The 14,746-nt window shown below is 35.4% G+C and overlaps 1 protein-coding gene across 2 annotated transcripts in view; it reads left to right on the top strand.

Moving 5' to 3' along the window:
- TBC1D32 (TBC1 domain family member 32) overlaps window positions 1-14,746 on the top strand; it is a gene marked incomplete at its 5' end in the record, with an annotated part of 177,787 nt that overhangs the window by 89,037 nt on the left and 74,004 nt on the right. For both annotated transcript variants that reach the window (XM_079716346.1, XM_079716345.1), the window contains one exon: window positions 419-507. In XM_079716346.1, coding sequence (XP_079572472.1) covers window positions 419-507 — 89 coding nt within the window. The remainder of the gene's footprint in view (window positions 1-418; window positions 508-14,746) is intronic.

Here is a 14,746-nt window from a genome sequence, read left to right as displayed (position 1 = left end):
GATTTACATGAGCAGAGAATATCTATTAACAAAATCTCAAATAGTTCCTAGATAAAACTATTTAAATCCACTGTTCATGCGTCCATTTTTAGAGTTCATATTTGTTTTTCAAGGTAGTTTACATTTTTAGCAGTTTAAACGGTATTTAACTGGCTGCAATAAGCAGCTTTGGCTGAACATTTGATTCATTTCAGGAATGTTTACACGTCTTGATGCTCATACCACACCCAGACCAATTAATTCAGAATCTCTAGGGGTGAGATTTAGGCTTAATTAAAAAATGTTTTTTTAAACAGCTCCCTACCGTTCAAATGCAAAGCCGAGTTTGAGAACCACAAATCTAAATAAATATTTGTTGATTTGATTTTCTTTAAATGGTTTCAGCCAAGAACAGTCTAACTCTAAGTCTCTTTTACAGGATATTATTGACAGACTTATAATTCTGAATTCTGAAGCCAAGACTCGTTCTTTATTCAACTATGAACAATCACACATCTTTGGTCTAAGGTAAGATGCTGAATTTCACTTGATGTTTTCTTATTGCAAAAACAGTTAAGGATATGTTCTATATACTTTTAAAAAGTATTTAAAATAAGCTAATTTTTAAAACATGTTTAAAGGTAATTTGTCTTCCTGTAATATTACAAAGTAAATTATAGTCATTAGATTTTTACATTATGGCCTTTGCCACATTTAGGTTCTGTACTATCACAGTGTCTTTCACTTTTGCTCGATTCATTGGAGGCATTCTGTGTACTATTCAGTTTACTCAGGAGTCAACTGGGGCTTCCCTGGATTGGTGTTGGATTGGACTTCTGCCATAATGTAGTCTTGAAAGAGACCTGGAAATGGATGATTTTTCTCGCCCAAATGTTGCTCCTCAATGTTAATCATACTCTTTAACCCAAGGTTTAAATATTTTCTGGTTGAATTTATATTCCTTAACATTTAAAAGCAGCTGAATTAAAGAAAATTTTCACTTTCATAGGTTCATGATTTCCCTTCTACTAGCAAAGTAACTTTTTCAAGTATGAGGGGGAGGGGGTCAGTGAGAATGTTCTACCTAAGAAATAAAGCAATTACTTTTCTAAAATTAGATTTCTCTAATGGTAGCGTATAAGTCTTAAGCCTTTTTTTTTACATTCATTAATAGCTGAGCTTCATTTTTGGACTTTATAGTTCAAAGAAGGTAGGAAAAAAAGTTGCAGCTATTATAGTTCTTTGGGGTGGTATGCTCTTTATCTCAAAACGTACTTTCACATTAAATTTTAACTTTCTGTGAATAGCATCAGATAATCATATAGCAAGCAGTGATGAGGAATTCTGGGGAAAATCTATCAGTAGAATCTCCTTTTGCATAGCAAGTATGTTTCTGAGTTTTCTAATTATAGAACATAGATTTTGGTCTCTTGTTATTAATACATTGAGTGAATTTTTTTTTTCTGTATGTTTTCTTTCTTTTATAGAGTAAGATTTTCTTTTGGTGTTCTTCTGGCAAAATATTTAGCAGTAGGATTTTAAGTCATGTAAAAAGCAATCCAAGAAGTAAAATGCTCCTGGGAATAAAATATATTAATTTGCATAGTGTATGCTTTCTCATAATGTCTAAATGGAGTCATTCAATCCTACACTAGAAAATTTGCCATCCCATTGTTGATACATATAATAGCCGTGCAATATAGTGGTCAGCAACATGGACTCTGGAGTTAGTCTACCTACTGTTTACTAGTTTTGTGAAGTGAGATCTCAGTTACCAATCTGTAAAATGGAGGATAATTTTATACTTTTCCTCACAGAGTTACCATGAGACTTACATATGAAAAATTAGAAGGGCTTATAGCAGTGCTTGGCACATAGCAAGACTATAAAAATGTTAGTAATAGATATAAAGTAGCAGCACTTTGTTTCTTTACATCTGTCTACTTGCTGTATATGGTTTTTGAGTTTTACTTAGGAAATAAATTGACTTCATTTTTTCAGTATCTCAGTAGTCTTCCACATCTGCCAAGAAATGTGCTGTTTACAATATCAGCATTCAGACAAAGAAAATGACAAAACCACTTTTTGAGGAACAGTTTGTATTTTAATTTTATGTGTCTTTTAACAAATTTTTCTTTGACAAGAAATTTCATGGTATTTTGAAGTCCATTCTTAATACTCAGTTGTATTTTTAAGTTATGCATCTCAAGTTAACTTTCATTTTTTAAATGAAACTTTCACTTTTCTATGAAAGTTTACTTTCATTTTTTAAATGAAACTTCCATTTGTCTATGAAAGTTTACTTTCATTTGTCTACTGTTTCAGTCTAACATTGGTCACTGAGGTCCAGTGGTGATAATTTAAATCATAGCTTAGTATTATATAAATCTCGTGTTTCTATGTATTTCAGATTTTTGCCTGTATCATTTTCTTTCACTTCCACAGTTTTTTGTTTTTAATTGTACCGTTCCCTCCCAGTAAATCATCTCATTAATGTGTTTGATTTCTACATTTAGCATTGCTTTGTTCCATTCACTTTATTTTTTTTCCCCTTGCTTCAAAAATCTAGACAAGCATGATGGTAAGTTTGATACAATTTCTTTAGGTTTACCACAGCGCTTAGATGAGGCTAATTTGGGGCTTAAGGAAATGTGGATTTTCATATTCAACAGCATCACATTCTATTTAAGTTTCTGAATTTTTATTTGCCAAGATCTTCTTACAAATCTTATACTGTAAATGACTAATATACAAGAAGGTTGCTCCTTTGATTAGCCCTCCTATCCTCTTTGTTTCCACTTCCAGCCTGTCCTTTTCTACTACTGGTATCCGTGTGCAGACATGCCTTCACATGTCCCATTTCACAATGAAATGAAACAAAACACATGCACAAAGAAACTCCTCGACATCACATCTCTCTGCAGTCACTGTCCTGTTTCTCTGCCTCTTGCAGCAAAACATATCTATACGAACTGTCCCTACTTGCTCACCTCTGCTTACTCCTCAGCCCCCTTAGATTTGACACTGATTTTACAGTTCTGTCAGAACTGCACATCCTGCTCATCTCACGGTCACTTATAACTTTTATGCTGATGAATCTAGTGGATTCTTCTCTTGATTCTCATCTTACTGTAAGTAACATTTGACATAATGGGCCATTTCTATGTGAAAGTTCTTTTAGCTTCTGTGATACCACATACTCCTATGGCTGCAGTTTCTCCTCCTTTTCATTCTCTAAGCAACCTCTGAATGTTAGAATACTCAGGGCTTGGTCCTGGGTCCACTTTTTTTCTTTACACTCTGCCCCTATTTCATCCACTTACTCCTTTGCCTTTAAGTATCATCTGTATGCCAACGGATGCCCCAATTTATATCCCCAATCTAAACTATCATTCTGAGCTACCAGACTCATATATATGACTTCATCCTGATATCTCAATTCATACATTTCTCAGATATCACAAACTTGTCTAAAATTGAATTCTTGGGTCTTCTCCCACAAAAACAAAACAAATCTTTCATTCCCATCTCATTAAATGGCCCAACTATCTATTTAGTTGTTCAATCTTGAGTCATCTTAACTTTCTTTCTTTGTGTTCCAAACAATAATTTGTCTTTATTATAAAGAAATTAACCAATGCAGGAAATTAAATATAATAAATTAAATGAAAGTCCTCCTAACTCTGAAAGTGATATTATTAACACTGAGGAAAATCATTCTGGATGTCTTCTATGCATATACAGACAGAAGAATAGCTGTATGGAAATATTTTATAAAAATGGAATCATAATATGGTTTCTATTTTAAATTCTAAATGAATTTTATAGAAAAGGAAAAGAAACCCTAGTGAAACAGAAGGAATTGCTGAATTTCAAATAGCTGTTTTTTCACTCCAGAGGTAATTATTTCCCCAGCATTTCCTAGAGCTTAAGAACAAAGATTATATAAAACACTTCAAGTGGTTTGAGCATTATAATTCACTTTCAGATAGTATGCTCTGTGCTACATGTGGGAGATGTAATAATGTGTAAATATGATGTGGTTCTCATTCTCTTTAACCTGGCTACCTATTGAGGAATTGGATTTTAAGATAATGAAAAATGTGAGGTAATTAATGCAGAAGAGAATAGCATCTTTTTTTTTTTTTTTTTTTTTTTTTTTTTTGCGGCACGCGGGCCTCTCACTGTTGTGGCCTCTCCCGTTGCAGAGCACAGGCTCCGGACGCGCAGGCTCAGCGGCCATGGCTCACGGGCCCAGCCGCTCCGTGGAATGTGGGATCTTCCCGGGCCGGGGCACGAACCTGTGTCCCCTGCATCGGCAGGCAGACTCTCAACCACTGTGTCACCAGGAAAGCCCGAGAATAGCATCTTTATAAAGCTCTCCATCTTCCCATTTTAAATAACTGGCAATTCCAGACTCTATTATGGGCCTTTCAAGGAGCTCCAGGATATCTCCACCTTTCCTGTGTATAATATTTTCCACCTTCCTCAGCCCGAACTAATGCTCTGAGTAGGTTAGACTTATCTCCCTCAAGCACAGTGTTTATTATTGCCTCTATACCTGTTTGTCTTGAATATTGTCTTCACTTTTGCTGTCTTTGTACAAATTTGGATCATCCTTCAAGGCAAAGCTTGCTTCATGAATTACTTTCTCCATGACTTATTATAAGAACACTCTGATAATTTTCCTGAATGTCCTTTGCCTTTTTTGTCATTCACACATTCTTAATTTTATTTCTATCTCTGACTAAAACTTAAACTTCCCAAGGGAGTGTCATTTTCTTTTACTTTCATGTCCACCACATTGCCAAGTACTATTTGGTTATTTGTTTAACATTCATTTGCTAAATCTGTTGATTAAAAACAGTTGCCTGGAAACTTCTTTAAAGAAAGTTGTACATTTATTATATGCTGGGTGCAAATTATTTTCTTGAACACCTGTCTTTTAAGGGCACTAATTAAGGCACAATGAGGTTTTTGTCCTCGATAATTTGAGCTATAATTAACATGACATATTAATTTCAGGTGTGTAACATAATGAATTGATACTTGTATGTATTGTGAAACGGTCACCACAAAAGTCTAGTTAAGATCATCATCATACATAGTTACAGGAATCTTTTTTTTCTTGTGTTGAGAACTTTTAAGATTTACTGTCTTAGCAGCTTTCAAATAGGGAATACACTCTTCACCCATTTTGCAACCCCCCACAACCCCCTGCCCTTGGCAATCACCAGTTTGTTCTCTGTATCTGAGCTATTTGGGTTTTTTTTTATTCCACATGTAAGTGATCGTACAGTATTTGTCTTTCTGACTTATTTCACTTACTGTAATGCCCTCAAGGTCCATCCATATTATTGCAAATGGCAAGATTTTGTTTTTTATCACTGAATAATCTCATTATATATACCATATTTTCTTTATCCATTTATTCATCAATGGTAATTTGTTTCATGTCTTGGCTACTATAAATAATGCTGCTGTGAACATGGGGGTGCATATATCTTTTTGAATTAGTGTTTTCATTTTCTTTGGGTAAATACCTAGAAGTGGAATTGCTGGATTATATGGTAGTTCTACTTTTAATTTTTTGAGGAACCTTTGTACTGTTTTCCGTGATGGCTGTACCAATTCACATTCCCACAACAGTGCACAAGAGTTCTCTTATCTCCACATCCTCACTAACGTTATTTCTTGTTGTTTTTGATAATAGCCATTCTAACAAGTGTGAGGTGTTCTCATTGTGGTTTTGATTTGCATTACCCTGATGATTAGGTATGTTGAGCATCTTTTCATGTACCTGTTGGCCATCCGTATGTTGTCTTTGGAAAAAAAGTTTATTTAGACCCTCTGCCCATTTTTAAATCAGATTTATTTATTTATTTATTTATTTTTTGCTATTGGGTTATATGAGTTCTTTATATATTTTGGTTATTAACCCCTCATCATGTATATGATTTGCAACTTTTTCTCTCCCATTATGTAGGTTGCCTTTTCATTCTGTTGATTTCCTTTGTTGTGCAGAAGCACTTTAGTTTCATGTAGTCCTGCTTGTTCATCTTTGCTCTTATTGCCTTTTATTATTGTTGTAATATCCCCTGGAAACTTTTGGTGTTGCTCAGGGCTTAGCAGTTTAAGATTTTGTCAACCATCTGTAGGTTAGAGGAATTTTATACTCTTCCCTAAAATATTTTATTTCTGTATGAAAACTGTATATCTTATAGAGAAAGAATTACATCATTATTTAATATTAATAGTTTTCTTTATATCAAACTAAAAATTAAGTTTTAGTTATAGACTGTAGAATTGCTTATTTTTAACATCTTAAATCTTAGGTAGTCATTCTTAATTATACACATTAAAATTTAATATGGTTAAAAATGTTAATATAGTTCTCCTAAAACCTATTACTTCTTTACTTGAAACCTTAATGTGGCCTATTTGTTAATTTTCTACAAAGCAAAACTCAGGAATCTATACTTAAAGAATAGCCTTTAAAATTAATCATTTGTGTTTCAGTTATTTTATATTTATCAATCAGTAAGTTTTATACATAGTATAATGAACAGTTTTATGTATAACTAACTTTGTAAAAAAGTTTGACCTGCAAGATGACTTTAAGAGGAAAAGTGAAAAATACATATTTGTTTTTCAGTTTAGAAATAGCCTGGTTATCTTGGACATAGACAAGTGTTAATATTCCATCACAACAAATCACCAAATTATTTATTTCCAGTGACCCAGATGCTAACTAGAGTTAAACCTTATTAACACTGGTAATAAGAAATAATTTTTAAATTATCTTGTAATCTTTTTTTAACCTTGGAAATTAGAATATGACTGCAAAACTATCCATATTTTGCATTTTGGATATACACACATGTACATATCCAATATTTAGTTTTATTCTATTAAGTTAATTTAAATAATCAAATGGTCTGTTGCTAATCAAAGATATCAGTAACTGATTCAGAATTCTTACTTAATCAAAGAATTCCTGTTTATATAGAATAATTGGAATATAATGAAAACAAAAGAAAACAATACTCATTATCCTCTTAAGGGAAAACTCACACCTCTTAAAGACAACCACCACTAGCCTCTTCATGCCTATATTTCTTTTGGCTGAAAATACTTTTTTGAAAAAGATGCTTATTGTTTTTAAACTGCCTTAATTATTTTAAATTATTCTTTCATACTTATAAGTATTTATCTATCTCATAATTTAAAGGACTAAATAATATTCCAGTACATGGATAAGTCCCAACTTTCTGTTTTTATACATGTAGCTTATTTTAAATTTTTTTTTTTTTTTTTTTTTTTTTGGCAGTATGCGGGCCTCTCACTCTTGTGGCCTCTCCCGTTGCGGAGCACAGGCTCTGGACGCACAGGCTCAGCAGCCATGGCTCACAGGCCCAGCCACTTCGCGGCATGCGGGATCTTCCTGGACCAGGGCACGAACCCGTGTCCCCTGCATCGGCAGGCGGACTCTCAACCACTGCGCCACCAGGGAAGCCCTTAAATTTTTTTATTGTACATCTTTATAAATATCTCTCCATAATTATTTCTTTAAAACTAATTTTTAGAAATGGGCTTGCTTAGTTCAAGTGTAGGCATATTTTCAAACCTTATGTATTTCTATCTGCCCTCTTTCTATGATTCATTTTACTTGACTTCTCTGTACCATTTTATATTCTACCCACTTTCGACACTTTTTCCTTTCATTTGGTTCATTCATTGAGAAAATAGTTATTGAACTACTAAGTGCTACACTGCTGTATATGGTCTGCTGGGGAGAATTCTATGACTTTGATAAAAAGGATTCCAGAAATAAAGAGACCAATCATTTTTGTTGACTTTTCCTTTTCTACTACTTACCTTTCCAACTGAGTTGTAGAGTATGTCTTTAGTCCTTTTTCCATTTTTTTTTCTACAGTGGCTTCAATTTTCACTTCTTTACTGGCTAACCCTATATCTGTGTATCTATCCCTAAGCTTTCTCTTGATCATATGTCCAAATTTTATTGAACATTTGGATATGCATACCACACAAGTTCAGCAAACTTGTATGTTCAAAAACTATACTCTGTTTATACTTACAGAAATCTGAACTAACTTCCAGCTTCAGGAGATCCCAGAGCACTTTCTGAAACTGAGATAGGAATTTGGTACATAGCGCTAGTGAGCAGGCTCTCCACAGCCCCTGCTCACTCTTTGTTGCTCATGTTGAGTTTTATTGGCAAACTGACCCTGTTCTGTTTTCTACTCTTCAGATATGGTTATAGGTATCAGAAGCTTTAAGCTCCAGATTTGGAGGTGTGGTTAGTGTGTGTGTAATTTCTGTCTCATTCTTGTTTTTGAGCATGCAGGGAATGCTGTGTGTACTAATCAGAAGGAAATCTTTTGTATTGGATTTTTGTATTGTTTGGTTAAGTAAAATATACACACACGATGTACTTGATTAGAGTTTATAAAAGTATAACATGGAATTTATGGTGATGCATACATGGAAGTAATTAAACTGTTATTAGATATGCGTTGTTTCAGTGTATTCAAGGAAGAAATTCTAGGAAAAAGTGGCAGGGGGGAGAGAAGAGGCGTGTGACTGCAAGCATGAGGTAAATAAAGAATATTCTTGGACTTCATTCAAGTAGAGATGATAGCTCAGAGTAAACTTCACAGAACCATTCTGGTAGCCTGGACAAGTGCCCATCTGCTCACATTAATGATATGATGGTGATAATTAAAAACTGACATATGGGACTTCCCTGGTGGTGCAGTGGTTAGGAATCCGCCTGCCAGTGCAGGGGACACAGGTTCCAGCCCTAGTCCAGGAAGATCCCACATGCCTTGGAGCAACTAAGCCCGTGTACCACAACTACTGAGCCTACAGTCTAGAGCCCGCGAGCCACAACTACTGAGCCTCCGTTCCACAACTACTGAAGCCTGCGCACCTAGAGCCTGTGCTCTGCAATGAGAAGCCACCGCGGTGAGAAGCCTGCACACCGTAACGAAGAGTAGTCCCCACTTGCCGCAGCTAGAGAAAGCCCACGCACAGCAACGAAGACCCAGTGCAGCCAAAAAAAAAAAAAAAAAAAAAGTGACATACAAAGAATATAGTAATTAAGAACAGAGAATTCTTCTGGTGGTGAGATTTGATTTGGGTTATTAGCAAACTCATGGGGGGTCTGCCATATTCAGGATACATTCCAAACCAAGTGAAAAGATTAGGCCCAAATTTCAGAGATTGTTTTATTCCTTGAAACAGTTCAAATAAACATTCATATTAAGGAGAGACTGATTTTCACTTCCAGAAATGAATTGAAATTCAGAGATGTTTGGTTGGATTTTTAAAATAAATTTCTATATACCATGCATTATAGGCACAAATTCTTTTAAACTTTTGAATATTATAATGTATATTAACTTGGCATTATTCTGCCTCAAGTGCCACAATTTCTGATTTGAAATTCTAAGAACTTACTTGCTATCTGCATCTAATCTTACCTGAAGTGATGAGATTCTTTGTAGTCTTTATTTAGCCTGCCTAATTTAAATATCAATATATTTTGCCAAAGAAATATTAATATGCTTGATTATGAGGTATTGCTCTGGACTCTGTGTATACTGTATTTTGTTGCTAAATGCATAAGAATTTAAATTCTTGGTCCTAAGATTTATGGATAAAGAATCATAGATCTTTGCATCATGACTTTGCAATTTTTAAGTCACTGAGGGTGAAGGGGAGGAAGAGGTAAGGGAAAGAAAAATTATAGAGTGTGTGGTATTTGAAAATCCAGCTTTGCAATGATGTAAAATGCCCATTTCCACGAAAGTGGGGCCTATGGCTCAGCTGCAGAACTCTCAGCCTCCTGACTCATCCAGGGCAAATGGACTCTCCTCAAGTCCGCCCTCACAGAGGCTCACAGTGTGGTTAGTGTGAGCTGGTTCACCTCATAGCTTGATCACATTGTTAACAAAAACAATCTGGCCTAGTTATCTTTGCTTATAACTAGATTATGCTAATTGGTACCTATTCAAGGGTATATGGATGTCTCCTGGTGAGCATCAGCACTTTATGCATCTGTGTGTAGTGATAAATCAGATGTCTGTAATTTATTTGGCGTTATAGAATGATACATATTAAGAGCCTTTTTTATCCAGTGCATAAGAATCCTTTAATTAGTGTGCTTATATTTTATAATATTACATAAAACATAAGAATATCTCAAAATTTACAGGGTCAATATAAAGTTAATGTTATATTCTTAATAAGTATATAACAACATATTGCTATCTCTTAAGAGCAGTAACCAATTATAGTCTAAATGTTTAGCATTCAGTCCTGCAAGTTTTAGGATTTTGGTAACTCTGGTTAACAATTCTTTGCCCTGGAGTTCTGACTGAATATACTTAGGTTTTTCTGTTTGTTTGTTTGTTTTTTCCTTCAGAATACTTCTATTTTTGTAGGTCAGTAATGCCAGTTTCCTCTGGTTAGACCTAAATCCTTTCCTCAGGAGGAATTTTATTTCAGGTTTCTAGTGTAGACAAACTCATTAGGAATGTTAAATTGGCATTTAAATTTTTCGTAATTTCTTCACCCAAAACATTTCTTTATGACGAAAATTAAATCATATTGATTCAGTTACATTACATTACAGATAAAATTTAATGAGGTGAAAATAACTTTCTTAGAAAGATGATTTAGAGTTTAGAAAACAAATATTGATTTTAATTATTTGAGCAGAAGCAAAGGACTGAGTAAAGTTCAGATTCTGTGCAGCTTAACTTCACTTTCCAATTCCAGCAAAGAGTCTTTGTTTATCTTTTTTTGGCAGAGCAGCTGGAGAAGGTATTAGTTCATGGTCTATTTGATATCTACCAAACACTATTTTTTGTTTATTTAAAACAATAAATGTATATAGTTTAAACAGCCAGAGAATATGGGAAAGGTTTTAAGAATGCAAAATAAGTAATCCTCTACTTATCCTTCTCCCACTCCTCAGAGGCTGCCACTTTCAAGTCCTTGAATTGTTTCTTTTGGTAATCACCTCTAGATTTTTAAATAACATGCTTATATTATGTCTTGATTTTTGAAATTTAGATTTGATCTCATCTTTTTTGAATACTTTAAAATTATTTATTTATTTGGCTGCGTTGGGTCTTAGTTGCAACACTTGGTATCTTTGTCGCAACATGCGGGCTCTTTAGTTGCGGCATGTGAACTCTTAGTTATGACATGTGGGATCTTGTTCCCTGACCAGGGATCGAACCCAGGCCCCCTGCCTTGGGAATATGGAGTCTTAGCCACTGGACCACCAGGGAAGTTCCTGATCTCTTGTCTTAAAGAATTTTGAGCCTTAGGACTTAGGTTTCCTCTGCTCTCCCTCTCTCCCTGCTCTATAGTTTTATCACAGTCTTGATTAAATCACTATTGAAAGTTTACATTATTGTGTCTATATAAATATTATTCATTTATGGGCCAAGTAGTATACTATGACTATTTTCTTTTTCCTACTTTATTTTTTCTGAAGTTAACAACTGCATGGCTTTTTCCCATTTGCTTCATTTTCTGTGTATCTACTAATGTATTTCCAGACTGTCCTAAAAAAAAAAAAATACACTACCTCTGCTACTGCATAACACTTGTACAGTGCTCATTATGTCCCAGGTACTGGTATGAGTTTCACATTTAAATCTCTTAATTTTAGAACCACCCTATCAAATAGGTACTCTAATTAGCTTCATTTTTTAAAGTGACTCAGCTGAGCCACAGAAGTTAAGCCTTTTAAGATGACACACCTAGTAATTAATGAAGCTGGTGTTTGGACCCAGATGGTCTGGTTCCAGAGAATGTAATGCCTGACCCATACATTGCATTGTGTTACAGCAGGCATCCCCAACCACCGGTACTGGTCTGTGGCCTGTTAGGAACCGGACCGCACAGCAGGAGATGAGCAGTGAGCGAGCCAAACTCCATCTGTATTTACAGCTGCTCCACATCGCTCGCATTACCGCCTGAGCTCTGCCTCCTGTCAGATCAGCGGCGGCATTAGATTCTTACGGGAGCTCAAACTGTACGGGATCTAGGTTGCGCGCTCCTTATGAGACTCTAATGCCTGATGATCTGAGGTGGAGCTGAGGTGGTGATGCTAGTGCTGGGGAGCGGCTGCAAATACAGATCATCATTAGCAGAGAGGTTTGACTGCACAGAGACCATAATAAATCAATTGTTTGCAGACTCATATCAAAACCCTATCAGTGAGTGGCAAGTGAAAACAAGCTCTTGGCTCCCACTGATTCTGAATTATGGTGAGTTGTATAATTATTTCATTATATATTACAATGTAATAATAACAGAAATAAAGTGCACAGTAAATGTAATATGCTTGAATCATCCTGAAACCATTCCCCGCCCCACACCCCAGTCCATAGAAAAATTGTCTTCCACGAAACCAGTCCCTGGTGCCAAAAAGGTTGGGGACTGCTGTTTTGCAACATAAATGTCAAGGGCCTTATAACCATTCTGTCCAATTATATTTTATAGTCTCAAGGTTTTTACATTCTTGAAGGCAGGGACCATGTCCTGTTCATATTTGTGAATAAGAAACTAAAGGACATCAGGTAATATTTTAACTTTTTTTCTTATATCACATGTGTTTGTACTGGAGGATCTTTTAGCCTTATATATCAGCCTTCCTGGGATTTCCCTTCACCGTCATCCTGGGAATTGCTTCTTCTCCCTTCTGAGTTGGGTTCTCTTTTACCTGGGATTTAATTTCCTATTTCTTGGTTTACTCCCATGTTTTGATGGAGATAACTTTTTCAGAAAGGATTGTGGGATGGAGATATCCACAATATAATGTCAGGGAGCTACAAAACAAATGGGTAAGTTGTAACTGATTTCGTAGGTCAGCAAAGCTAAAAGTAAATTGGCAGGGCATGCCCAGAAGCAACTTTTTATCACAGTATTCTAGGAATACCAGGAATTAGAGACACCACTGAAAATGGAGATGAAAATAGAGGATTAGGTGTGAAAGTCTAAGATATTCAATAATAGGATTAGTTCAAATTATAAGATTTAGATATGCCCTCACATTCTCTCAATTCCTACCCACTCAGCCTAGGTTACTGTTCTTCCCAACTTCAGCAGAACATTGAGGGTTTACCTTCTGGAAATCATGAATCAGAGACAAGTGCAGCTAAGGGAAGGGGTATTATGTTGAAAAAGATTAAATGTTATTATCTGTCAGTTCAAGAGATATATTAGCATTCAATTTCCTCTCCTCCCCAAATTTGTTTTTCTTAGCATTAATAAGGCATTATTTTTCCATCTGCTTAGTTTTTCCCTATGTATCTACCAGTAATATATCTCAAAACTTTTTCTGCAAAAGCATAGTAATAATAATGTCAAATACAACAGTGCTTACTGTGTGTCAGGTATTATTCTAAGCACTTGGAAGATTGGTTTAAGAAGATTGGTGGAAGAGGTATATAGATGATCCTCTGAGAATACACTCAGATTGAGGGAATATTTTTGACTCATGTCAATGCTCTGATCTCTCCTTCTGCAAAGGAGGTAAAATAATCCCTTTTGTTTGGGTCAGCCTCTTTCCTCAGCTACCCTAGTGCTTACTCAGCTGGGCTTATGAGCAAAGTAGACATGGTGGCAGGGCTAGACATTGTTTATCAAATAAGGATCATAAAACAGGAATATTTATTTAACAAAGAGAACATGGATTTGCTCCAAAATGTTAGGAGACCATGTGTGTATCTTGTATTGCCCCTTCTAGAAGCTCCGTATAGTATCTAATCAACCATTAAGTTTGAACATTGAATCTGCTGGATTAAAGACTCAAGTGATAGAGTTTCTAGATTTGGAGCCTGCCTCAGATCTTATTCTAGCCTCTAGGTCACATAAAGTTGATAGTTAGGGGTTACTTGATATAAATCAGAGAAGCATACCCAAATATTGTAGGTGTTGCTTCTAAAACTCACAGAAGCTAAAATCATGCATTATGTCACTTCCTTGGTGGTAAATAGTATAGGATTTAATAATACATCATGTATGTTACATGTGATATCTTGACATTCTAGGCCACTAGAACTCAGAAACTTCACTGAGATGCCAATGAAATGTCCCAGTTTTTTGGATCTCTCACTCTCTGGCACACCTTTATTTTTTATTTATTTATTTTTTTTTACTAAAACATGTAGAATGCCAGATACTTCCTTTTCACCTAGGTCCAGTTAACATATCATCAGTAGAGTAGTTTTTCATGATGACCTAAGGGATGATAGGACAATCAAGGCTGCCGTGGACTAAATTTTGTTAAAATGAAAGATGTATGTATGTCCATGTTGGGTAAAAGCAGACTGCTCCTGGTATTCACACTGGCCAAATTAGCAGTATCTTCTCAGTTAGAGGCTTTGTTAATTTACTCTCCTAAGGAGACTTCATCCTGATTATGTCTTTTGTTACATATGTTGAACAGATACACTAAGGCAGGAAACGTGTGCAGACTGAGCAATGCAGCATAAAATGTCTAATAAAGATAGGGACTTAGCCTTCAGTGCCTGAGGTGAGATGAGAAAGCTGTTATTAGATGTCATCAATAAACCTGACTCAAATAAGGCAGTAGATTTGATTGAATATCACCACAGGTATACAAATGCTTTCATGGAGTTACTACAGGGGCCTGGATCCTTCCCACTTTAAGTAGTCATGTCATGCCTCCAAAAGCTTTGCTGTAGGCAGACAAACTCTT

Source organism: Hyperoodon ampullatus (genome assembly GCF_949752795.1).
Source record: "Hyperoodon ampullatus genome assembly, chromosome: 12".
Lineage (NCBI taxonomy): Eukaryota > Metazoa > Chordata > Mammalia > Artiodactyla > Ziphiidae > Hyperoodon > Hyperoodon ampullatus.
The sequence above is the reverse complement of the archived record's forward strand: the minus strand, read 5'-3'. Positions and strand labels throughout refer to the sequence as shown.